Genomic DNA, 24,011 nt, shown 5'->3' on the forward strand with positions numbered 1-24,011 from the left:
CCTAAATTGCCTCAACTCCAACTTAATTGATCTATTTGAGTTTTTTTGTTTTTTCTTCAGTATCTTTTCAAACAGATCGTACTTACAAAATGCGCCCTAATGACAGTACTGCGACTATAATGCATGGGTGGTATTATTTTTGCATCGGGATACCGCTGGTTCCAAGAGAATTACACGGTTTCTCAGTTTGTGACCTGAGCATTATATTTCTGCTTGATGCCAACGGTTCCGTCGTGGCGCAATCAAATCGCAGGTCGATCTGAGGCCGGCTTAATATATAGTTGCCATGGTTGGTCACCAGCGTCCGTATAAGGACTATATATAACCTTGTCTCGGCATGCGGACTTGGAATACATCCGCCTGATACAAACGAAGTGGCACCTTTTGAAAGCAATCATGACTCGTTCCAGTTTCCCGTTGGGTATTGGACACGATGCAGTAATCGCAATCCGATTGTTTCTTCTTCTCGTCTTTATGCATCTTTGTCACTGCATTTCCGGAGAATTGAAAGGTATGTTACCACTGCTTTTGTTCATTTACCATTCAAATGGATTTCACCTCAAGCGAATTGTGGAAGAAAACTACAGGTTTACCCAGCCAAATTCGTCACGTTTGACATTTAAAGTTATATTGATGAGTTCGTTTGGCGATTTTTGTTTTAAATCGGTCGTCCGATGTTCGTTTTCATATTCAATCACGTAGATTCGTGTTCAGACAGGCAATTGTTTTTCGGCAACATTTTCAATATAGAATTTGCGTCATTTATTTTAGAAACGCAGATTCTTCGTTCCATTTCGCCAGAGTGCATATAAAATGGCGATTCTAAGGTTTTCTTTCATTTCCGTTGACTTCAATTCCGAGTTACTTGAGGTTTCACAACGTTCATGAGAGAGATATGCGTGCAAACTACGCAACCAATTGTTGCCATCTGCATGTCGATGATCATGGATATTCCCGTGTTGTTTTATCTGATCATTTGTATCATCTAAATTGTTTCCAGATCCTAGTAAATCATTTTTTGGGCAATCCTTGCGTCCACATCCTTTGTCTATTCTGTTGTGATCGTTTTCTCATGTTCTCAGACTTTACAGTGTATCCTTTAGTTCCCATTTAGTTTTGTGGAATCCAGGTACTAATTTAGAATTCTACAGTCATAGATTACATTGCACATAAAACGAAATATCTCAACGCAAATTTGTGAAGTGAACTTTAAAGACATTGAAGCCCAACACGGAACCGACACGTGGAGACCGTGTTTTGGACAAAATAATTGTGAATAAAGCGATGGCGTCACTGTATGAAAAAGTACAAATTCTTGCTCCACTGGGCCGTAGCGATCACTCCACTGTTGTTTGGACGAACCTCGAATGTATCTACCGGCCCAAAATACGACTACTATACACACGACACGCCCTTTCATTTGACAGAATTAACCACAACTTAGCAATTGGACTGCTCGAGTTGGATGTTAACCCATCATGTGTCGATTGGATCTCAGACTTCTTAGAGACAAGGCAACAGTGTGTCCGTTATAAATCCACTCTCTCTGATAGGATTACTCTTACTGCAGGAGTCATCCAAGATGTCTTTTTTTTGTTACGTTCTTTATAGCGCTTTCTCTCATTGGCAAGAATGCACTTCAAAGTAGCACTTACCAGGGCCATTCAGCCTACATGGCTAATAATGCTATCGACGGAGATCTAACCACGTTCCAAAGTACAGGTAGGCCTAAGCTTGAAAAAAATGAGAGAAAACATAATTCACTATAAAAAAAATAGCAATTTTTCTTTGGCACCCCCCCCCCCTCCCCCGCGTGAGTCCAAACGGTGGGATTGGGGATGGGGAGAAAAAATCGGAGTGGCCGGGCGGCAATATCAGCATTTTGATGTCAGTGTTAAAATTTTACTTTAAAATCCCCGCCCTTTCGAATTTTCGCGCCGTCTGAAAAAAATATTTGAGTTTTATCAAATAGTTAGGCCTAACAGTACGATCTAGGCCTAGGCCTATGAAGCTGTTCAAGCAGAATTCACTATTCTACGGAACATATCATTTTCCCCTGGTAAACCCTTGTAGGCCTAGTAGACTGATTTCTTTTCCTTTTTTGTTTTTTAAAGAAGACAACTCAATAGTTTTGTTTTGTATATTGGAGGACCATAGGCCTACATGAATTTATCAAGTTGTGGTGTTTTTTCCATTTATTTTTGTTACATTCCTCCCTTAGACGTCGTTGGTAATAGCCATCCATGGTGGATAGTGGACCTAGGCTCGGAGTACACTGTGGCTCGCATCACCGTCACCAACCGCCACACACCGGGTAAAGACATGGCCAATTCCACGGCACTTCTTAACAGTTTTAGTAGAAATATTCTAAGGAGTGGATGCTCATAAGGGCGCGGATGCTTATAATATTACATTTTTTCCTCCAAAATATAGAGAGAGGAACTAAACTGCAATAATGCAAATGAGAGAGGAACTAAACTGCAATAATGCAAATGAGCCATTTTTTTTTCAAAACCAGGTTGAAGTTTTGAACTTTTTCAAGCTTGCAAAAATGACATTTCGTTTGTAAACTTGTGTGAAAAAAAAAGAAGTATAAGCCATTTACCGTGTGTCTTTTATGAACATTATTAATGCGGTACCCGATTTACGATTTGGCCACTTAAGTCTACTTCATTTTTCCGTTCCCATTTTGTAGAAGTAGGTGGAGTATTCATCGTTAATACGTTGGCGAGAGCGGGCCTACACGATGACTCCGAGTACGAGCTGAACCAACCGTGCGGCGTACCGGTTACCACAGCGGAATCAACGCCGGCATCAGTGCACGAATTCTGGTGCGACCCACCGGTCACGGCGCGATACGTCTCCCTGGACAAAATAGTCACTAACACTGAACATAAACTGCTGAATGTTGCTGAGGTGGAAGTCGATACTGTCGATGTGATGGAACAATCGACAAAGGTCAATGGAGACTTTGCCGAGTGCAGTAAGTCTATCACCAGGGCAGTCCACAACTTTATTTTAACCCTTCGCTGGTTCACGAGCGCTCTGCATATCTGCTTACCGTTTTAGCTTACGTCAGCTTCTTTTTTCACGTAAATGAGGGGTTTTGGCTGATGCGCATGCGTGAATGTCCTGTAATTAAGTGATTCTGTGCTTACCGGGTTAATTTTTGCGTAGTGCTGGTATCACAGAATGGTGATCACGAGCGCGCCATTCTGTGGGCGGCAGTCATGAAAATGGGCCCTGGTCTAGGAAATAGTTCATGAAGGAAATAACCAACATGCATCCATGTTTAATACTATGTGGCTTTCTATCTTGTTGCCCGAAACCGACCATTTTCACCATTTTAAAAGCCAAAGTCAGTCTTTCCTTTCTGGTTTTTCTCTTTCCCATAATAGAACCTGCTTGGAAGACACCAGCTACCTTCACGTTGCTGTATGAAGGAGGCTCCATCGCCAATGGTGACCCGCTGACAACCAAGGCGGCCCGGTCTCCGATGCACTGCGCCCTGTACTGCCTCATCGAGGCCGACTGCGTCTCCTTCGACTACGCAGCATCGGGAGGACAGTGTCGTCTTTACGGCCTGAATCCGGCACAGATCGTCATCATCCCGAACGACGATGTCGCAATTTTCTTGTGTGGGCTGCATGGGTGATTTCTGTGCAGCCATTCACTGAGAATCATTGGCAATTATCCTGAAAAGTACATATAGGCCTACCTGATGATTTAATGAGAAACATTTATCAAAGTGAAGATTATAAAAGGACTGGTATCGAGAAAATATTCCGCCTTAAAGGGGATTAGGCCTACGGTCTGAAACTCCAAACATTTCACGTATTGGATTGTTTACTTATCCTATTTCAAAGGTCTGCCTGAAACCTAATGTCTCATACCGTTCCTGAGAAAAGACGGAAAAAAAACCCGGTGGGCATGTTGTGGTATAGGCATGCGTATTTCAAGCCGTGTCTATTCAATATACCGCACACGTTGTGTGCGTCACATAATACACACATCACCAATACACAAATGTCGTTTCTCACAAGTCTGCAGACCCCCCCCCCCCCCCCGAACTACTGATATAGACGCTTGAAGGTTTTAGAAGTAGGCCTACCCCTACCCACCGATCCATAATAATTGACCATTAAACAAGTAGATGGCCATTCCAAGTCGATTTATAGCAGGGCTGATTAGGACAAGCTCATTAAAGGCAGTAAGTGCCCCCCAAAAGTTTTTAAAATAAATAATAAATAAGTGCCATAATGACAACAACCTTTTAAAAGAGCTAGTCTTGTTCAAAGACTGGATTTGACAATTTTGACAAGGCGAGTTCACTAGTCTTAGTAGCCGTTGAATTGGTACTGTTGCATTCAGTATCGATTGTCTCTCTATACCGACCTCACCATACTGACACGGTAATACACTGCAACGTTGCGTTCCATTACAAAGCTGTACACTCGGTGAGGGAGCGAAAGACTAGACAAACATTTAAATAGACCTTTATCATGCTGCCACCATTTTGGTCATGTTCCCTGTATCTGATAACAGTACTGAATGATTTTTTTTTGTGCAAAAGGAACCAGACTATTTTTCCTTCAAGCCTCTCTTTGGTTACGTTGATTTGAATGGGAAAAATTCAAGATGGCTGCAACACAATAATGGTCTATTCAACTAATGCTATACTCTGGGAAATGCAATCTTGGAGAAAATAAGATAAAACAGACAGCTTCTTTTTCAAAGAATTATTGTTCGATACAAAATGAAACCCTTTTTAAAATCCGGAATTTCTCATCGAGTATTTACAATTATATTTTAATTTTTTCAGTATTCTGCAGAAAAGTAAAGCAGCTCTTAAAACTTCTTTTAATTTATTAAAATTGAATGCTCCTAGTGTACTTTTTTTCTCCACAATTTTTAAATGAAATTATAGAAACACCCTTTCCAAAGTGCGCGAAAAGTAAATTGACTAAACAAGCAATTATATTTCGCACATGAGCACAAACTAAATGGCGCCCATGAACGGACGTACGTGCGCACGGCATGCGCAATCCTGGGCGCGGGAAAATGAAAAACCAAAAGATAATCTGCAGAGGGTTTGAGGGATGCCGAGGTCCCAGCAATGTAGGGTCTATGGTATATGTTTAAATTTGTATTTGTTCAAAAGTACCCCTTAACATACCAATTTCTTTTGTTCTACATAAAATAGGTTTAAAAACTCAGGAATTCCAGATTTCAAAAGACATGCATTCTTTATAAAAATCCAGAAATCAGGAAAAAGTTCTGTCACAAAAAAATCAGAAAACCGAAAACAAACATCTGGAAAAAGAATTTCATGTAATCAGGAACAATCCTGACAACAAAATTCCTGAAATCCAGTAAAAATCATGACAAAAGTATCCTGAAATCTGGGAAAACTCCCGACAAATCTCACGCCAGTTCCATGTTGCACATCAAATCAGTCATCAATGCCTGAGTTTATGTCCATTCCAGCAGTAAGCCTAGCTATTGCTACACTCAAGTCCCAGGTCAGATTACCCGCCGACTACCCAATACAGGTTGTATTTGATCCAGGGTTAAAAAAAAACAACCTTTTCTGGGTCAACATGACACTTTCAGGGTCAAAAAATGACAATTTTCTTGGTCAAAATGACACTTGTAATGGTCAAAATGACATTTTCTCAGGGTCGAAATGACCTTTTTCTGTGTCACACTTTCACTAAAGTTTCCGCGTCAAAAATGACCAGGACATGATTCAGAGAAGGTTAAGTTTGACCGGGATATGCCTAAGTGCCATTTTGACCCTGAAAAGCATCAGGTCAAATGACCCAGATTCCGGGTACAATCTGATCCGGGACTTTTTTAGAGTGCTATGTACAGTATAGTATATACTTGCACAATACCTCAGTCGAAAGGGCTTTTGGTTGGAAATAGTGCAACGAACCCGCAACCGCGGTGAAGATGTTGAAACATTTTTCATATGTATTTTAAAATGGTTGAAATTGTAATTTTTAAAGTTTGTAATTTAAATTTGAAATTGTATTTCTGTGTAAATGTTTTTCTCCAATCATTATCTTTCATATTTAACTACAACATCAAGAAAAAAGAATAGTCTGGTTCCCAGACCTAAAGATTCTGACTATTTCTGGCAGTCATTACATTTTGTTAGTAGTCAGATTTTTTTGGTCTGTTAACCAGATTACAAAAAGGATCGCTGAAACAGCATTCCAAACAGAATGATTTGGAAAGTTTGACCACCACACTAACAAACTTTTTAAAATCGGGAACTTTTATCTTCTTCAAAAAATTGTAAATGTGTTATCATTGTTAACATTTTAAAAATAGAAGTACATTTCTGAAAAAGGTTTGACTCAACTGCACTTCAATGCTGCGAGAAAAAGGTTTGTAGGCTCCGCCCCCTTAATACAAGTCGAGCTATCATTGGTTGAGCAAAACACTATGGGCGGTACTACACTCCAATATGATCGGCTGATTGGCTCGTGCATTTTGTACACAAAACAAATATCGTAGCTGTTAGTTGCACGATTTAAGGTATTAGGAGTACATTGAATAACCACTTCTGCAGCAGTGGAAATGATTTTTTTTATATTGTATTTTTAGCTCAATGTTCTTGAAATTTAGGCCGTGCGTTCTATATATTTTTAGGAATAATCTTTGAAACGGAGTAGTATCTTTGTATCAAGTTGTGTTTACTGTGGCATATAAGATAAGCCAGGAAAAAAGAACATCATTATAAAATGGCTACATCCCTGTAAACATGCATGTATTATTTCCCGATATTTATTTATAAGAATTTAAAAAGAAAGAAAAAAAAATGACACAGTGAGCCTGACATTGCACAAGTATAACGTCAAACAGCAACAGACAGCAAGTGGTCAGGACTTTTACTGTCGAACCTCATAAAAAAAAAATTCAGCATATCGTGATTTCTTTTCTAAAGAGCAAACAAAATAAAATCAATAAATAATTATCTGTGGTAAGTTGCAAACAGGTTTATCGGCAAAGGACTCCATGCACGAATGTAGGTGGCGCTTTTTTTTATACACTTCTTCGATCCCAGTGCACGGCCACCGCGTGCTTGAACAGGTTGACGCCCGGATGACACAAAGATGCACCACGAACTTAGCCACAGCGTCTTCGCAATGCGTTCGAAGGTCCCTCCCATTGGTCTAACCTTATCTCTTCCTTTGTAAAATGCGATGAGGGCGCGTACTTGCGCGCGGATCGGATATCATAGGCCGATTGTTTCGGGTGTTCCTTGCACGGTTCTGTACTACTTTCCCATAATCTTTCTAGAATGAAATCACCAGCGTTGCTTTCAAGAGGGAACTTCATTATGGGAACATTCTTGGGAAGTAGTTCAGAGGACTGCAAGTAGTACTTGATACAGTGGGTCCATTGCGTATAAACCTCCTGCAATTTACCCCAGATACTTAGCGAGATCGGCCTTAACTGGTAAACATCATGCGTAGATACATGCACCGCTGGGTTTTGGAATCAGAAATCTACAAAGTAAATTGATTTCAACTGGCCTACACTTTAACAAGGGTTTTGTTTATCTTCATTTCAACTGGGGAAAAATGTAACTTTTAATAAAATACAGGGCCAGAGTAAGGCAGGTGCAATCAAGCAACCTAAGAGGTAATTTGAATTATGTACAGAAATCTAAGGATGTGTCCTGTCACCACAAACACGAGAATTTTCCATTTTGCAGTAGGGGCAAAACCAAAATTTAAGGGGTTATAGATTTGTTGTTTTTTTTACAGGTGAATCTCAATCTGTAAGTCCTGATCTACCTTAGCCCAATTGTTTGTTCTATGAAACATCTTTAAAACCTACTTTTATCCCGTTTTATTCGTTGACTGTTCATTCACTGTAAAACAACATCGGGATTTTTTAAATGTCATTTTCTCAAAATTTACTTTTACAACTTCAATTTAGCTGGTAGTCTATACTTCCAGGACTAAACCTAGTAACCACCTCATGTTCTATACCGTTAGAAAACTGTTGTTTTGCAGAAACCAGAAATAAAACCATCTCAATTCCTTACAAGGTGACGGGTCATATATGGTTAGCTTCAATGGTGGTTTTGCAAAGTGCTTGTCATGGGTTCGAGTCCAACCGGAGTAAGATCAAGAATGTTTCTTTTGCAAATTCTCAGACAGCACAGTGCTTTAAGAGTAAAATCATTAAGGCAAACCAAATATTGAAATTTACATTTCACTGAGATAATTACATCATAAAGGCTATGTTACTCCAATAATACTGTATCTTAAAAAGTAAACAAAAAATATGCAGCACGCAAGAATAACAAGATTTTTTCTGGGATGTTAACAAAATGATTCAGTGCAAAACTTTTGTCAGTACAGTAAATTTCAGTATGTTATAAACTGAACTATTTTGAAATGACTAGGATCCCTATTACTGAAATAAGTTTGATTAAGCATACAGCAAAGAGTTTTCACAAAAAATGCAATTTTCCCTTCTATTTAAAAATCTGGATAATCGCTCACTACATGTTTTCGCTGTGATTAGATGCATAAAAACAAGCTTTATAACTTGGCTCTTTGAAAGAACACACACCTGTTTCACTGTTGATTATTTTGTTGTTGTTGTTGTTGTTTATTTCAGGCCATTAGCAAACGCAAGTACACGCTTCATTTGTTTGGCATTGGCGTGGCTCGGGTGTTGCTGTAAGAATGCTGTGATGTTTTTGATGAGATCCCCGATGACTATGGGTAGATGCTCATGGTACTGGTTGGTGGTCTTGTCGTCTGAGAGAACCAGCAAGGCCTCGTCGATATATCTGGAAGGAAAGAAAACATAGCTTACGGTGAATAGGCCAATCAATGTATCCCAGGCACTGCGCATGTGGACAACAACACGTGCGCCTCGTCATGCCACATAGCAGTGATCTAGACATGCACGTAATGCACAAGGGCGCACACAGAATTTTGTCGGACATTCATCATGGCCGCATGCAAAAATAATCACATATAAGGTGTTTGCTTACAAAATTATTAGAGTTCGAACGGGGAACCCTGCCTTTGGAACCATACCAGCTGGAACCCTGCCAATAGAACCATGCCAGCTGGAACCCTGACAATGGAACCATGCCAGCTGGAACCCTGCCAGCTGGAACCCTGCCAGCTGGAACCCTGCCAGCTGAAACCCTGCCAGCTGCAACCCTGCCAGCTGGAACCCTGCCAGCTGGAACCAAGCCAGCTGGAACCCTGCCAGCTGGAACCCTGCCAGCTGGAACCCTGCCAGCTGAAACCCTGCCAGCTGGAACCCTGCCAGCTGGAACCCTGCCAGCTGGAACCCTGCCAGCTGGAACCCTGCCAGCTGGAACCCTGCCAGCTGGAACCCTGCCAGCTGGAACCCTGCCAGCTGGAACCCTGCCAGCTGAAACCCTGCCAGCTGAAACCTTGCCAGCTGGAACCTTGCCAGCTGGAACCCTAAGTGGGCGCCATCTAGGGATGTAGGAACTCACCTGAGTTTGAGCTTGGTGTTACTGCCGATGTCATGAGAGAGCTGCTGGATGAGAGACAGCAGGACGGGCTGGTCCAGGGGGCAAGATTCGCCGAACAGCTGATCAGGGTTGACGGAATTGCATACAAAGAGAACAGCACGAAGGTCTGAGGCACTCAGGGCCTGTTGGAGTAAGGGGAAGAATACTATTTAGTGTTACCTATTGGACATTCAAAAATATGCCCCTCACATCACTTTTTACACCCATGGCTCCATGGTCGTACTTTAAACTACAGTACACCTTTGAATAGGGTCCAAATCTATGCAACTATTTCCTGTGTGGTTCTTGTCAGAGGGGCTGCTGTTTGGCTAAGATATTCAGGGTCAATAGTTCAACCAACTTTAAAGGGGCACTCACAATGTTATTAGGCTGTTTGAATGAGGAACTTATGAAATATGATATTGCTTGGACTAGTTCTGCTTGGCATTACAATTTACATTTATCGACTCTTAACCAGTCCCACGCAAATACGCATCTCCTGATATTTTGGCCGAGTAACCAACTTAGTACATGTAAGTAAAGTATGCTACAAATTCATTACTATTAGCAACGTCTGCCTTTTGCTAAGCAATATTTCCTAGTTAGCAATACTTGTATTTTTGCTAAGTGATATATTCTGATTAGTGTTTTCTACTAAGCGATAATCTTGTCTGCGATATATTCTGATTAGTGTTTTCTACTAAGTGATAATCTTGTCTGCTTAGCAGCATCATGGAATTGGCTCAGGCCTTGGTCACACAGTAAGCAAAGACTTACACTCTGGAAGGCCTGTATGATCTGACCCTGCTGCAGCAAGTGAGTGATCTGCCCCTGGATCTGTCTGATGTCAGGCGCCTGGGGGACTGGGGTGGGTGCCTGGGACCGCACCACGGCCGCAATGCTGCTCTCCACGTTGCTCTGGTGGTCACGCAAGGCTGCTTGCAGCTCCTCCTTCAACAGTTTGCGCACTTTGCTTAGGATATCTTGCTCCATTCTGACAACAAAATGAGTTTTTTTCTGGTTACTTAAACTATCATACTAGAATGCGTTTTGCGGATGACATATTACTGTAGTCATATCCATCATGACTCCACACAAGAAAACACATCAGTGGTGAAATATCACAAGCTTTCAATTCTGGTTGGACTTTTATCAACTTTGCCAAGAAGTTCCCAACTTTCTGCAGTTTGCATCTCTTAATTGCCAAAATCCGGTTTGCAATTCTGTAAGCTCTGTCTTTTCCACAAATGGGCAGTTCCAGTGTTATGTAATGTCCGTAACAGAGCTTTTAAGAGCTCAGTGAATAAACTTGTCAATGTATTTTCCAAATCTTATACATCCATCATCTGGTAGTGGTCAAGGAGATTACAGACTAGGAGTTTTGGATAATTGCTCTGAATCATTAATTAGATATCATGGTTAATTGGCTCTGTCATGGACATTGCACTTCCTATCATAACACTGGAATTGTCCTAACACAAAAAATCAAAGGTCTTACCAATGTTCTACCAAATTAAGAAACTTTATGAGTTCCATGAAACATTACATATTCACACACGTATCTCTGTCTGCCAAACACAAAAGACCCCAAGTGAAAACAAAAATAAAGAAAGTCTGCACAAAAACACTGAGTGTAAGGGGTTACCGGTAATCTCAAAGAAGAAAACCACAGGAAATTTCAATTCCATATAACTTTATGAGAATTTCTTTAAACTGTTTAAAAAAAATGTACTTTGTAATCCAGTGCGTATTTCAGTTGCCTCCATGTCACCGATGAGAATTGCATCGAGTGACCTTGCCCTTGAAATGGAGTTTGCATGACACCTCCGCATGAAAAATTTATATAAAAAATCTTTTGTGCCGAATCAGCAACAATATTAGAGAATAGATGATAATGCATATTCTTAAAAAGTTACTTGGAACATGCATTTTTTTTGGGGGGGGGTCTAAAATGACTGCATACTTCTCATTGGATTTCTGTAGTTGTTTATCCATCTCTGTCTGCACGCTGTTCAAGACGCTGTCTTTGAGGGCTTGTGAGCTAGCCTTGAACTCCTCTACTAGGGACAGCAGCTCAGCTAGGATAGGGTCTCTGGATTCCCGATCCTTCTGTCTCAGCTTGTTGAGATGGGACTCCAACTGGTGAGTGTCTGCAAAGAGAAGGCATTCTTAAAGATCAACTGTCCGTGTTCTCCAACCGATTCCACTTTTTTCTCCAAATGATTTTCAACTTGTATTTTGGGAGTCCGCAACCCTCTGAATTTTTTTTTTTTTAAGGGGTAGCCTTTACACACGCTGCAGATCTGCTCCATGGGAACACTAGTTTCAAGTCCTTTCATTGTCGAATCTGATGGGAGGCAGGGATCAGACTTCCCTATGGGAACTAAATTCTTGTCAGGTTGATGATTTTTTCGTTCAATGTCTCATTCTAAAGAAGGGAATAACATTTGTATTGCTGGGAAAAAGCAAAAGTTTCAAAACAGAACTTTTTTTGTGGATAAAACTTGAAATTCCAAGAACAGTACGTTCTTAAGTCAGAGTTGTACTATGTCCACAATAAGTCAAATCACAAAGTAAAGAAGGATTAACAATGATGAAGGCGTCCTTTTTTTAATTTTGGAATTTTGGACAAAAGCTTTTGAAGCTGCCACATTCGAAAAGTCAACATTGAGCTGAACAACTTGACTAAATAATTTATTGAGCAATACGACTTTACTTGGGATTTTTTTTATTTTGGAGTGGGAAGGTGCTAAGATGAAAGTTGAAACCGTATTCAAGAGAATGTTATATGATGCAGTATTCCCTACTTATGAAAATGCATTGAACACTGCAAAGAAAATGCTACTTAATCTTACAGGTACAGCAGAATAAGTTTTTTTTTTGGGGGGGGGGGGGGATTGCAGGAACCAGCCTACCCTATGAGGACTGAATTATCAGCCTCGACTCCATGGGCGCGTGTGCATTCCTTCACTAACCCCTGGCCGTGATGAACATGTAAACGATGCTGACTGGCTATTCAGAGCGTACTGCGTGCGTATTTTGAAGACTGCACGCCCTACAATGCTCTCGCGTGCTATGCACGTCACTTCACATACGAACATTACTTTTCAAAACTGCGCAATGCCTGTACGATATAGATTATGGCAGCCTCGTTTCCCCCCCCCCCAAAAAAAAAATGTATCTTCAGTTGTAAAGGGACGAAAGAGGTACATACATTTAATACAAATCCTTGCTAAATAACGCGACATCGAAACCTCATGTTTATAAGGATTGATTCTTAAAAAAAACCTTTCAAAATTTTAAACATGGCGTCGCACATTAGATACATCGACTGCAGTCCTAATTTAATAACATTGCAAAGAAAATGCTACTTAATCTTACAGGTACAGCAGAATGAGGGTTTTTTCAGGGGGAGGATTGCAGGAACCAGCCTATCCTGCGAGGACTGAATTACTGATTTGCTGCAAATGATTTTGTAAAGTAATTATTTCATAACTAGTAGTAGACTAATTCAGTTTTCCGTCGATATCTCTTTTCAAAAGTCAATGTGCATTGTTACAAAAATGGCAATTTAAAAATCAAAAATCGATTTTCTGGGATGTGAAAAACAGAAGTAGCACAGACAGTACAAATTAACAAAATGTAATACTGCCTTCATGACTAGGCTGTGCAACACTGAGCAATACACAAAACAGTTGGAAAATGTCCGAAGGAAGTTACTTCAGTAACAATTGAAATCCTGAAGTCCCAACAATCGGACAGAATGCCAAGATTCTAAATGACGAGAGTGTGTCCCACTTACATTGCCTGGTTCCAGCCTCAAAGGCTGTGTTGACTTGCATGAAAAGTGACTGGCAGGACGTTTCAAAGGCCGGCACCACGCTGGTTCTGAAGGCCTCTCTGTATGTGGTCTGGATCGTACTGCTCAGTGCATTGGCAGCTGATTGCCCTATTGCCTCAGTCGTACCCTGCAAATATCATGTATTTGTGAACAACACTCAGATCAACAAGATGGTACACAAGAAACACTAAGTTTTCTTCAGTGTGGGCTCTGTGCACAAGTACCCCCTCAACGGTAAGAAAGGGCGAGTTAGGAGAGACATCTGAACGTATTGCCAACGATACCTGAATCTCAAGCAAAGACGCTATGACTTTGTGCACATTCACAATCCAATTAGCCATGCGTACTTCGCGCTATATGCGTGTGAATCAGTACACGCACGCAGTGTGTCACCCCACCTGAGCTGTCAAAAATTGTCAAAAAGCCTTCCCTTGTTCACGCATTAGGCCAAAAAGTGGAGACAGAAGAAAAAAGTGCATTAAAAAATCTGAGAGTGAACCTTTTGCCCATCATTGTTCCTCATTTTCACAGCACTTTACCTTGAGTGGCTTTCAGCCTTGTAAGGATTGACTTCCAATAGGAAATACACGCAATGTTGTATGTTGAACCTGCCTTTTGCTTGACCACTTTGCTAGCAATAGTTACAATGTGTTTCCCATCACAACTTTAATACGTCATCATGGATCGTAAGGAAGTTGCTTTGAATCAGTTACAGCAGCCATCCTAGGTCAAGATGCATCACACATCATAAACTAAGTTTATGATGGATTGCAGGGATTGTGAAACACAGGTCACACAGAGCTGCATAAAACCAGACAGACTGCTAGGCAGACACGGTGAGGGAAGGGAAGGGAGAGATCCTCCTACCTTGGACCTGACCAGCTTGCCAATGTTCTCTCTCATCAGCTGATCTGTGGCAGTCAGTTTCTGTGAGACTACAGTGCTAAGCTGCTCACTCATTGGCCCAATCAGCTTCCCGATTTCTAAGGAAGAGAATTTAGAACAAATGTGACAAATGTGAAAATTGCAATAATTCAAAAATGTGGAGAAACAGATATTATATGAACAAAGAAAAAACAAGACTTGAGAATCTCTTGATGTGACCCACTTGCATGATCTGCAGTGTTGTCAACAAAGGGTTTGATTGGGAAGGCCACCATGATACTGTGACCCATTCAAGTTTTGCCACCCTGCTCGAATTTTATTTCGCCGCTATTTTTTACATCATCTACTTCACAGTTCAGCCATTACAGAGGACTACTTCACAGTTCATCCATAACAGAGGACTATGAAATAAGTAAAACTTAAGTACAACACAAATACTTTAACACGTCGGCAACCTCTGTTAGTGCCCGGCTGAGGTATGAACCTGAATCGAAAGAGTGCCCTCTGTGAAGTTGCACCTTCGGAACCTGTGTCGCAAAATTTGTTTTTCTATGTCATCCTGCTAACTTTATACTCTTTGTAGAAAACTGAATCAGGCAATGACAAACAAATGGGCAAAGGAGATCTCTTTGTACCTGGTACAACCTTGTTCTCAATCTCAGTGCGCACCGTCTTATCCAGACGACTGGTGACGGATTTGTTCAGATTCTGCGAGACGCACTCCAAGAGCCGCTCCTGCTTCTGCTTGTCCAGTGACTGCCTCTCCTGCAAGGCAGTGTTTAACCTTTGACCTGCGATGTCAAAGGTCGCTAAGGAAAAACCACATCACTGTGACTTCTAGTCTAGAATTATTTTTTCTCTTCAGGCGTCTAGTCCATAGACTATGTAATAGACTAGGGGAAGTGGGAAGCTGGACTACACGATTTTTTCTCCTTTTCCTGAGTTTTTTAATTAATATTTTCACACATCAATGGGTAAAGGAGACCGAGTGCCATTCATTGTTGCCTAGGAGTTGGGGTTCCAAAAGGATACGTTCCTGCTCGGACTGTTTGGCCATGGTGGCTTCCATCTTGGTGCAGAAGCTCTTGTCCAGTTTGTCAATGCGGGACCTCATGGACTGGATGATGCTGTTAGCCTGCTGGGACTTGGCAATGTCCTGCTTCATCTGCTTGAGTTCCTGCTGCTGGGACTGCAGCAGGCTCAGCACCTGCTGCAAGGTGCTGCTGATCTGGAGGGGAGAGATGAGTGGAAGGAAGTGTTATACTGCTGGTGTGCGCTGCAGCGATGATGGTCTGTGCTGTACGTTCTGCTTAGCATGTTCAGCTAGGAATTTCAGCTAGGAATTCAAACTCATTCCCAGGGCTACTTTCAACCTGGTAGTTGGTAGATACGTGCGCTATATAAGACTCTGATATTATTATTATTATTATTATTAACCTTCATGCCAACAGTAGCCCCTGGGATGGTAACTTGCTTCCTGTGTCTCAATTTGATCTCGCAATAGCAAGAAATGGATTTGTATTGTGCACTTGGTGATTGTAATTTTAGACGTGAATTACGATAGCTCACTGTCCAATCCTCATAACAAACAATTCTCCCTCGTCTATTTTGCTTTTTATCATATTTAGTATATCAGATGTTGAATGGGTCAAATGAAATATTTGATTGTCACATGAAATTGTGAAAAATAATACAAGTTTTTCAATCTAATGCCATGTCAAGTTGAATCAGTCTGTACTCTAGACATCACATTCAAAAACAAATATGACTGGCAGTATTGATCACCTGACTATTCTGCAACTTATTACCATATCCAAGATTTTTGGATATGTTAATTATCAAGTACCAGGGAGAGAGAGCAGCTAATGGTAGTGTACTGCTCGATGCTATAAGGTTGGTAGGCATTGGCCCAGACAGTGGGATAAATCAAACCTACCTCTGGTATATCCACTCTAGCCTCGCCCTCAGTCGGCAGTGATTTCCTGGGTCGTGGGGAGGTCCGGCTGTATTTATCTCGTCGCTGCTTCTTGGTTTTACTCCTGGCTCCTGAGGGAGAAGTCGAGTCGGCTGGCTCCACATCAGAGCTGGTCGTGTTGAGGAGAAATAAGAAGTGAGTTGATTTTTCCAATTGAGAAAAGCAAGCTTCTTCAAGAACATCATGAACAATATATCCAACCATGGGTCCTCTACACAAGGATAAACAACTCATCTGATCTTGTGTACAAAATGTACGGAATGGTTTGTCTAGGGGCGCAATATGCCGCGTCCGCACATAGAACAACGAATAGAACATGTAGAACAATGCGCGCGCACCATGATCGCGTCCTGACAGAAATTTGACCAACGAAAGACTGCAGTCATGCGCCGAGTCTTGCGCACTTGCACGCACGACGTGCAAGTGCCGTATCATGTCTCTAACCAGAAATTTGAAACAGTCGTTTATCCTTGTGTAGAGGATCCGTGATCCAACTGAGAACACCATGACTAATCGCAAAAACTTGGCCCAGCCAAGGTTACCACGCCCAATTGAGAAAACTATACCAATCAAGAACCTTGACTGCCCAAGAAACCAGCCGACAGTTTAAATCAAAACAATTGCTGACTTCCCTGACGTAGGACATGTGTTTTTTTCTCTCATACCCTAGAGAATGTCTGGCATTCTCAGCATCACCTCAAGTGACATGTGTCCCTCTGGACCTGATCATAAATCACCAATTATAAATTGTGGTCAGTCAATGTCTTTGACCAATGGTGCTTGCAATGCTCAAAACAATGCACCTTAATTAACTGTTGCGCACAACTTCTCAGGGGAGAAAAAACTGCAAATAGGCTGGCGGCCACTGTTGATCTCCACGAGTAACAACCTGGAAGCTCCAGTACATAGCTTCATATGTCAAAGATTAATGCTTAACTTCATATCAAGCCATAAAATATTCCAATAAGAGCTTGCTTGCGTGTACTGACGACCATGAGAAGTGATTAAAATACAGGCATGCCAGTTTCATCAAATTTGTTGTTAAAATTTAAAAAAAATTAAAATATAAAACTAGTTGAGCGACCTCACCTGTGCTCACTGCATGACTCCTGCCCCTGGACCTCCAGCAGCTGCTGAGGCACCGGGGCCATGGCTCCCCCACCCAGGTGCTCACGGCTGTCATCCCCAGACTGGGGGGCTTCAGGTGTCTCACCCTCCTCCCCGGGGGTTGGGGTGGGCGTTCCCCTACCCTGAGGGGCTTCCTCAGAGTCTTGGCCTCTGCAATGGGAAACTTTCTGAGTTTAGCCCAAGACAATGTGAAGTGATCTTAAACAGACTTTAAAGATACAGGAACAAAAACTTTATCTGTTTCACAAATTTTAAGAAAAGGAAAATAAATTCTTGGGGAAAAAAGTGTCTTCACCTGGCCAGTAAAAGCAATGCACAGCAGAAGAAAATGATAAATGCTCGGACAAACTGATCGAAAAAGTTGGACAAAGTGCCATATTGCTGCAGTAACTTAGAATATACACAATGTAATTGACTGAGTACTTCTGTTTTTGTTCTGATTGATATATTTAACCCTAACCCTGCCAGATGCAACACAGTGCATCAGGTGGATAAGTCTGGTGCACTTTGATGCACTCAGCTATCAACACCAGTGCACAAACGGCCACTGATGAGACAATGAGAGCTATTCCCATTGAGCAGCCTGTTGCAGTCGGTGACCACAGACTCTGAGGCATTTTGGCCTTGGGATTTTTGGCCTGATGGATCTCGCTACACTGGGCAGGCTTGTCATTTTGACAAGTGTTGCACAGTGCTGCGCTTAGCTTGGTTTCTAGCTAAAATACCCTGGATGGTAAGGGTAAATGGTCACCCTCTGGTAGAGACCACACTTGAAGGTAAAAGTACAGTGGAACGCCGCTATAACAAGCATCGCGGGATCCACAGAAAATGTTTCGTAATAGCGATCATTGGGTACCCCTTTTTTAGGCAATAGTAAAGTGGCGTTTCTCAAATCCCTTGGCCGCACGAGGAGTTGTCACGAAACTCTGAAACGGGTTGCTTTCCATTCTACTCCTTGGGGAAATAATAGCTACCTATCACTCTTCAACAATCAACAAGATGTAACCATGGTTGATTAACATTCAGGGATTAAAAGTGGCACAAATAGCATTTCATATAACCGGTAGATTTTTTTTTAATCTGTTGACTATTTTCAACAGCAGCAATGTTCGGCACATTTTGTATATTACAACCGGAAGCAAAGGATGATGTTCAGTATAGCTGAATGTTTATTAAAGCGGTGTTCGGTATAGTGTTCCACTGTATTGGATATGGTAAGCTATATTTCTTGACCATCAAAGTATTATTGCTTGCCCTGTAAAACAAACACATCTCAAAAACACAAACTTGATATGAAGGGGGTTTATTGAAGTCCTTTGGTTTATCTCCTTGTGTACAGTAAACTGATAAATCAGTTTGAAATAGCAGCTACTGAAAACAACAAGTTGACATATCAGCTCAACTTAAATTGTGCTTCACTTAAATGTTGTTTGATTAAGCAATTAATTTGTCTGCCTCACCCAGTCTTCTCTTGCTTGGGGCTGATGACAACCACCTCCCTCCCTAGTGCTGCTTCCATGTTATCCTCCTCGTCCATTTTTCCAGTGGGTAATTGTGTCTCCTGTACTGGCTCCATGGAGGAGTTTTCTGCCTTCTTGACAGCAGTGTCCTTGACTTGATCCAGGTCAAGAGGGATGGCATCTGCAATGACAGGAATGGGTGGCATCTCCTCAACCTCTTCCTCCGGAAGATCCTCGTCATCCTCATCTCTCCCGTTGTCGTCTTCAGCTTCTTGTTCTTGATCTTGCTCCTCCTGCTCCTGTTCAAGACGTCCTCGCAAGATCTGTGCCACCTCTGCGCTTGAGTCTGAGATCCGCTTCTCTTTCATGCGAGCATTCTCCAAGAGCTCTGCCAGGTCTTCTGTGCTTGCCGCGGATCGGGCAATCATCTCGGGGGATGCTAGGTCCGTTGGAGTCGGGGGTGGGGACTTGGGTCCTTCATCCTCTGAACCGTAATCCTCCTCAGCGGCAGGGTCTTCCTGAGGTAAGGCGATTGGTGAGGGCCTCCGGGGTGACTTTGGGGTGTTGGGGAGGCTGGATGCAGGGGTGAGTGTCATCGGGGTAGGGGTGGTATTCTCCAGGGAATTGTGGGAGCTGAGGAGGTCATCGCCGCCACCGGAGGTGTTCATGGCAGAGACCTGAGTGAAGCTGCTGGCACTGGAGTTGCTCTCCCGCAGATGCTCGGCCAGGGTCTTGGCACTGCTGCTCTTGATGGCATCCGGGGTCATCAGGTAGGGCTGGGAGTTGGAATGGTTGGTGGACTCAGAGGTGAAGGAGCTGGTCAAGGAGCCAGCAGTCAGGGAGCTTGTGTGTTGGACGGCAGGGGACCTGTCCACATCCGTCCGGACGGATCGATCGGTGTCGTTCATGCTCATGTCTGACAGGCCATCCTGTAGAGCTACATTTAGAGATGTTTAGAAGTTATTGTTATTAATTGAACACTGAGAATTATATTAGAAAGAGAATTATGTTGAAGGTTTTTTTACTGAAAAAAAATCATAGCTTTGGTTCTCCAATTTGCACAGTATTAAAAATATTACTGTTAACTGTTATTTTTGGGAGTGCCCTCTATCAAAATGACACAAGGTTAATATGTCAACATGTCTTTTTTCTGGATGGTGTGTCCTCCCTTTCAGCCTGACATGAGTTAGGAAGTGGTGATCAAGATTTTGACAAGAATAACTATTTCTGGGGTAGATATTTGATCCCACACCTACCATATTCATCCTGTGAGGCAGAGCTAACTGAACCGGCCGTGTTGCCATGCTCTACTGAGGGGTTGGGCTGAAAGCGAACTTGTAGGTCCAGCACCGACCTGTAACAAATACCAAACAAATTCCTGTCAAGAATTCTTACAAGTAGAACGTCAAACCAAGCAATTGACTTGAGCAGGGCTTCATCCTGCTACCTACTGATTACGGTACTGGTGCTCTACCACCTGGGATATCTAGCCCTAAGTTTGCAGTCCTCAATTATGTTAAAGTCTTTGTTCAAAAGATGCCAGTAAGAAGCCATAACCCTAACGTTTATTTCTTTGTTCAACTTCTAATAATTATTTATTCCGGGTTTATGGCTACAGTTTATTTCACTGGTTAGTGATGAAACCTGGCTCATGTGCATTTTAACATCCTGGAACTAAGGATTCTGCGCTTACGGGGTTAGCACTAAAGCTTTTATCTCAGAGTGGAGATCGTAAGCACGAAATTCAGTGGTATGTCATGAAATTGGGTCCTGTAAATGAAACGACCTAAAGGACTTTAATATTCTTGTGACGGGGCTGCAGAAACGCAAGTACTGTCATCAATGATAACGTACCTTGAGTTGATGCAGAACATTTTGACGGCCACGCCGGTACTTGCCATGTGACTTGGTTCCACGTCACCACCCACCATTTCAAGCATCTCACCTGAACAAACAATACACGACTCGTTATTAGGCAAACATGCCTTTTAAAAATTGGAATAGTTTTTTTCATTTCGCCAATTTTGTTTGTGATGATTGAATGGAGCATAGAGCAAGGAATCATGCATATTTTGTGCCTGGATAAGTTTCATTCGCGCTGCGAAAGTTATCTAGACTGTCCATCAAAAGTGATAAAAACTTGCTTTACTAAATGTAAAAGTATACTTAAGGTGAATGATTCTTATGTTCAATGTTGCAGTTAGTCACGACGGTCGCAGCTGGCCAGCACTGGCCATATATCGCGTTGCACACACGGCACTTTTATTCAGTGTGCATACCTGCAACGACCCACATGCTGTGACCGATGACCGGAAGTTTTGCAGAAACATGTTGCTGTTTCGTTTCAAGTATGCCCGGTAAAACCTCGTTATAAATACATTTAAACCAAAAATACATACACAGAAGAGAGAGATTCTGGTCTCGGAATTACTGCACAGAAATTCTTTCTCCATTGATGTTTGTTTGGTATTTTTTACGATCTAAATTCCACCAGTTACACTATGTGTATGTATTATGTAGGGCGTAGTCACTGGTTCCGGTCCAACCACCAGAATTATCATGGCTTTGATAAGAAGGCAGTGGGAACCAGTGAATAGCTATGGCACAGGCCTGAGCAGCTGGCCGGACGCTGCGGCATGCACGAAACTCATACAGCTGCTCAGCTTCAATGTCGTGCATGTGCATTTTAGGACAAAATAAATTAAGGTGAAGTAGGGATGAGCGCAAGCGATATTTTGAGTACTACAAAGCACAAGCTTGACCTGCAGCCAACGAGGTCACAATAATCTCCCCCCCCCCCCCAAATTTTTACATCAGTTTCACATCTATCTCGAGAAGTCTGAAATCCGCGGATTGATGAAGGATTCCAATGCCTGAAAAGGGGCCTTTTAGGGTCAAGCCCCACCCACCTGAGTTAAGCTCCTCCCCGTCTTCTCCCTCCTCCAGGAGGGGCTTCAGACGGCACTTGCCCGCATCCACAATGGCAAAGCTGAGGGCAGGCTGGGTCAGAAGGAAGTCCGTGATGGAGCTCATGTGGGCCTGACCTTCAGCGTGGTCCTGATGTACCTGTAGGACATACAGCACCTGTTGGAAAGGAAGGGGGGGGGGTTGGAGGAGTTAACGGGATATGTTCAATCTGCCATGTCAGCAAAAGCGTGACATCTTTGAAAAATGTACGCAAATATATTTGGGTTTCGCAAATGACACCTTTTTGAGAACTTTTCCAGTCTTGGGCCAGTTTCCACAGAGCTGTTTTGCAGAAAATATCGCTTAGCAGATTACCTTACTTAGCAAAACTCAGCTAAGAGCCAGTCACAGGGAATTCATTCATATGATGGTTGGACTGGAAGCCTATTTCGGCTTTCCAAATCATTCAACTAGTGCAAACGTCTGTCCCCAGCAGCGCCATGGAACTTGGCGTCAATTTTGAATGGTTTTCGTGTAGAACAGGGTATCTTCAACTGGCACAATTATGAGAATATTACTGTTCATAGATCAAACAGATTGGTTCTTAGTGTGCACTCCCACAAATACATGTTTCCTCACAACACCAGTGGCCTACGATCCTAACCAGAAACAGGGCTTATCTTCATGGAGTTCCTAATTAGAAAATGTTGCTGAGGAATGGGGGGGGGGGCTAAGTAAAAATCTGCTTAGAACCTGCAATAATAAATAAACATGACATAGCAATAAGGCTAGTAACCTGGTTTTACTAAGCAGATATTTTCTATGCTAAGCAATTTTTGATAATGAGCAGCTCCAGATAAGATGTTGGACTCCGTGCACGAATAGTAGACAGTACTTTTTGACTACTTTCAAGAGCTCCAGTGGCAGGGACACAACGCGTACACATACTGGTTCATGTGTGTATAGACGAGTCTGAGCACGTGCTTACTGCTCACGCACAAGATCCCCTCCCATTGCAAACCGTTGTGCATGCCTTGGTACAAAGCAACTGCCCCATGATGGATTATCTGAACAAAGCCAGCACAATGCTTTCGCCATAGAATGGAGCCTGTGTGATAGAAGTGATAGTATACCAGGATGTCTATGGCGTGAAGACTGCACAACTTGTTTCATTCTAAATGAGCAACACCCACAGCGTCTTCCCGTGAGTGTCAGGCGTTGTTAGCAATGCATTTGAATGTCCGTCCATGTAGTCTCCCCCTCTCTCCAACTGTAACCATTGATGGGGTAATTGTGTACAGAGTTCATAAAAATGTTGAGAATGCAGTATGTAAGACCCACTTTTGAGTATGCATGTCCTGTTAGGCATTCTGGATTGACAAAGGAACAAGGGGAATCGCTCGAAAAATTACAAAAAAGAGCATTTTGCACAATCCTTTCCATTGATGTTTGGGAGCACGTTCCCTATGACCTTATGTCGAATAGGATACAAATCCCCTCTCTCCAGCAAAGACGTGATCATCTCTGTTTAAAGATTGGTAAAAACCTTCTCTCATCTCATAAATACCGTGACTGGCTCCTACCCAAAAGATCAAACAATCTCCGCAATACCAACACCGATACAAGAACCAACCGATACAAGAATAGTGCAATCCAATTCTTAACCAACCTTCTTAATAACAACTAAGCTCTACGTCTCACACCCTGGTGTGATATTTATCCTCATTTATTAACTTTTTTTCGTAATCTGAGCAATCCATTTCTCCATGTTTGTTTTCCCAACTGTTTTTAAAGGGAATATACAACATTTGCAAACATCGAAAAATAAAACTACCAAGTTTTTGCGAAATACCTTAATAGGATGTTGGTAAATGACAGTCTAAAGCATCCTGTAAAATTATGGCACCTGGTATACTGTCATTTTCAAGAAAAGTGTTATTTTTGTATCAATTTCCAACGCTGATCGGCCGATCAGCGTTGGAAACAACTGGCTTTTTTTCAAATACTGGCCCCAATTGACCATCGCACTTGTTTACAATCGATTACAAACCTATGAACGGGTACGAGCCAGCTAGACTGGTTCCCTAACCTTACAATTCCCCAATGTATGTAAACTGCTCTGTTTCTTCTAATATGGAGTCAGGGAACCAGACTACAGGAAAATGATCGTTTTTCTTGGTTTTTATAGCATTTTCGAACCCAAAACCTCCAAAAAGTCAGTGTAACTATATTTGCTTTATATTTCCAACCCCCCAATTCCAACCATTTCTGAAAATTACAGCAAAAGCA

At 42.1% G+C, this 24,011-nt stretch overlaps 2 protein-coding genes across 3 annotated transcripts in view; one reads left to right on the forward strand and one right to left on the reverse strand.

The window, feature by feature from the left end:
• LOC119737370 lies at positions 1 to 8,299 on the forward strand. The gene is made up of 5 exons (XM_038211681.1): positions 1 to 511; positions 1,612 to 1,722; positions 2,222 to 2,314; positions 2,696 to 2,983; positions 3,399 to 8,299. The coding sequence occupies exons 1-5, from the start codon at positions 397 to 399 to the stop codon at positions 3,653 to 3,655; spliced, it is 864 nt and encodes a 287-aa protein (XP_038067609.1). The 5' UTR covers positions 1 to 396; the 3' UTR covers positions 3,656 to 8,299.
• Positions 6,780 to 24,011, reverse strand: part of LOC119737368 (enhancer of mRNA-decapping protein 4-like) — a 27,071-nt gene continuing 9,839 nt past the window's right edge. For both annotated transcript variants that reach the window (XM_038211675.1, XM_038211674.1), the window contains exons 12-25: positions 21,725 to 21,899; positions 20,670 to 20,760; positions 20,072 to 20,169; positions 18,816 to 19,752; positions 17,317 to 17,505; positions 16,189 to 16,336; positions 15,285 to 15,480; positions 14,888 to 15,043; positions 14,235 to 14,350; positions 13,329 to 13,494; positions 11,490 to 11,676; positions 10,304 to 10,520; positions 9,509 to 9,669; positions 6,780 to 8,821 (exon numbers count right to left, since the gene is read on the reverse strand). In XM_038211675.1, the coding sequence (XP_038067603.1) occupies positions 8,638 to 8,821; positions 9,509 to 9,669; positions 10,304 to 10,520; positions 11,490 to 11,676; positions 13,329 to 13,494; positions 14,235 to 14,350; positions 14,888 to 15,043; positions 15,285 to 15,480; positions 16,189 to 16,336; positions 17,317 to 17,505; positions 18,816 to 19,752; positions 20,072 to 20,169; positions 20,670 to 20,760; positions 21,725 to 21,899 (3,021 nt within the window). In that variant the 3' untranslated portion in view covers positions 6,780 to 8,637. The remainder of the gene's footprint in view (positions 8,822 to 9,508; positions 9,670 to 10,303; positions 10,521 to 11,489; positions 11,677 to 13,328; positions 13,495 to 14,234; positions 14,351 to 14,887; positions 15,044 to 15,284; positions 15,481 to 16,188; positions 16,337 to 17,316; positions 17,506 to 18,815; positions 19,753 to 20,071; positions 20,170 to 20,669; positions 20,761 to 21,724; positions 21,900 to 24,011) is intronic.

Source organism: Patiria miniata, unplaced genomic scaffold (assembly GCF_015706575.1).
Source record: "Patiria miniata isolate m_02_andy unplaced genomic scaffold, ASM1570657v1 HiC_scaffold_3, whole genome shotgun sequence".
In the NCBI taxonomy this organism is placed as follows: Eukaryota; Metazoa; Echinodermata; class Asteroidea; order Valvatida; family Asterinidae; genus Patiria; species Patiria miniata.

Coding starts and splice junctions, on each gene's coding strand:
- LOC119737370 (XM_038211681.1), top strand. CDS start 397: ATGACTCGTTCCAGTTTCCCGTTGGGTATTGGACACGATGCAGTAATC. Junction 1,723..2,221: donor AACCACGTTCCAAAGTACAG/GTAGGCCTAAGC, acceptor TTCCTCCCTTAG/ACGTCGTTGGTAATAGCCAT. Junction 2,315..2,695: donor CACCAACCGCCACACACCGG/GTAAAGACATGG, acceptor CCCATTTTGTAG/AAGTAGGTGGAGTATTCATC.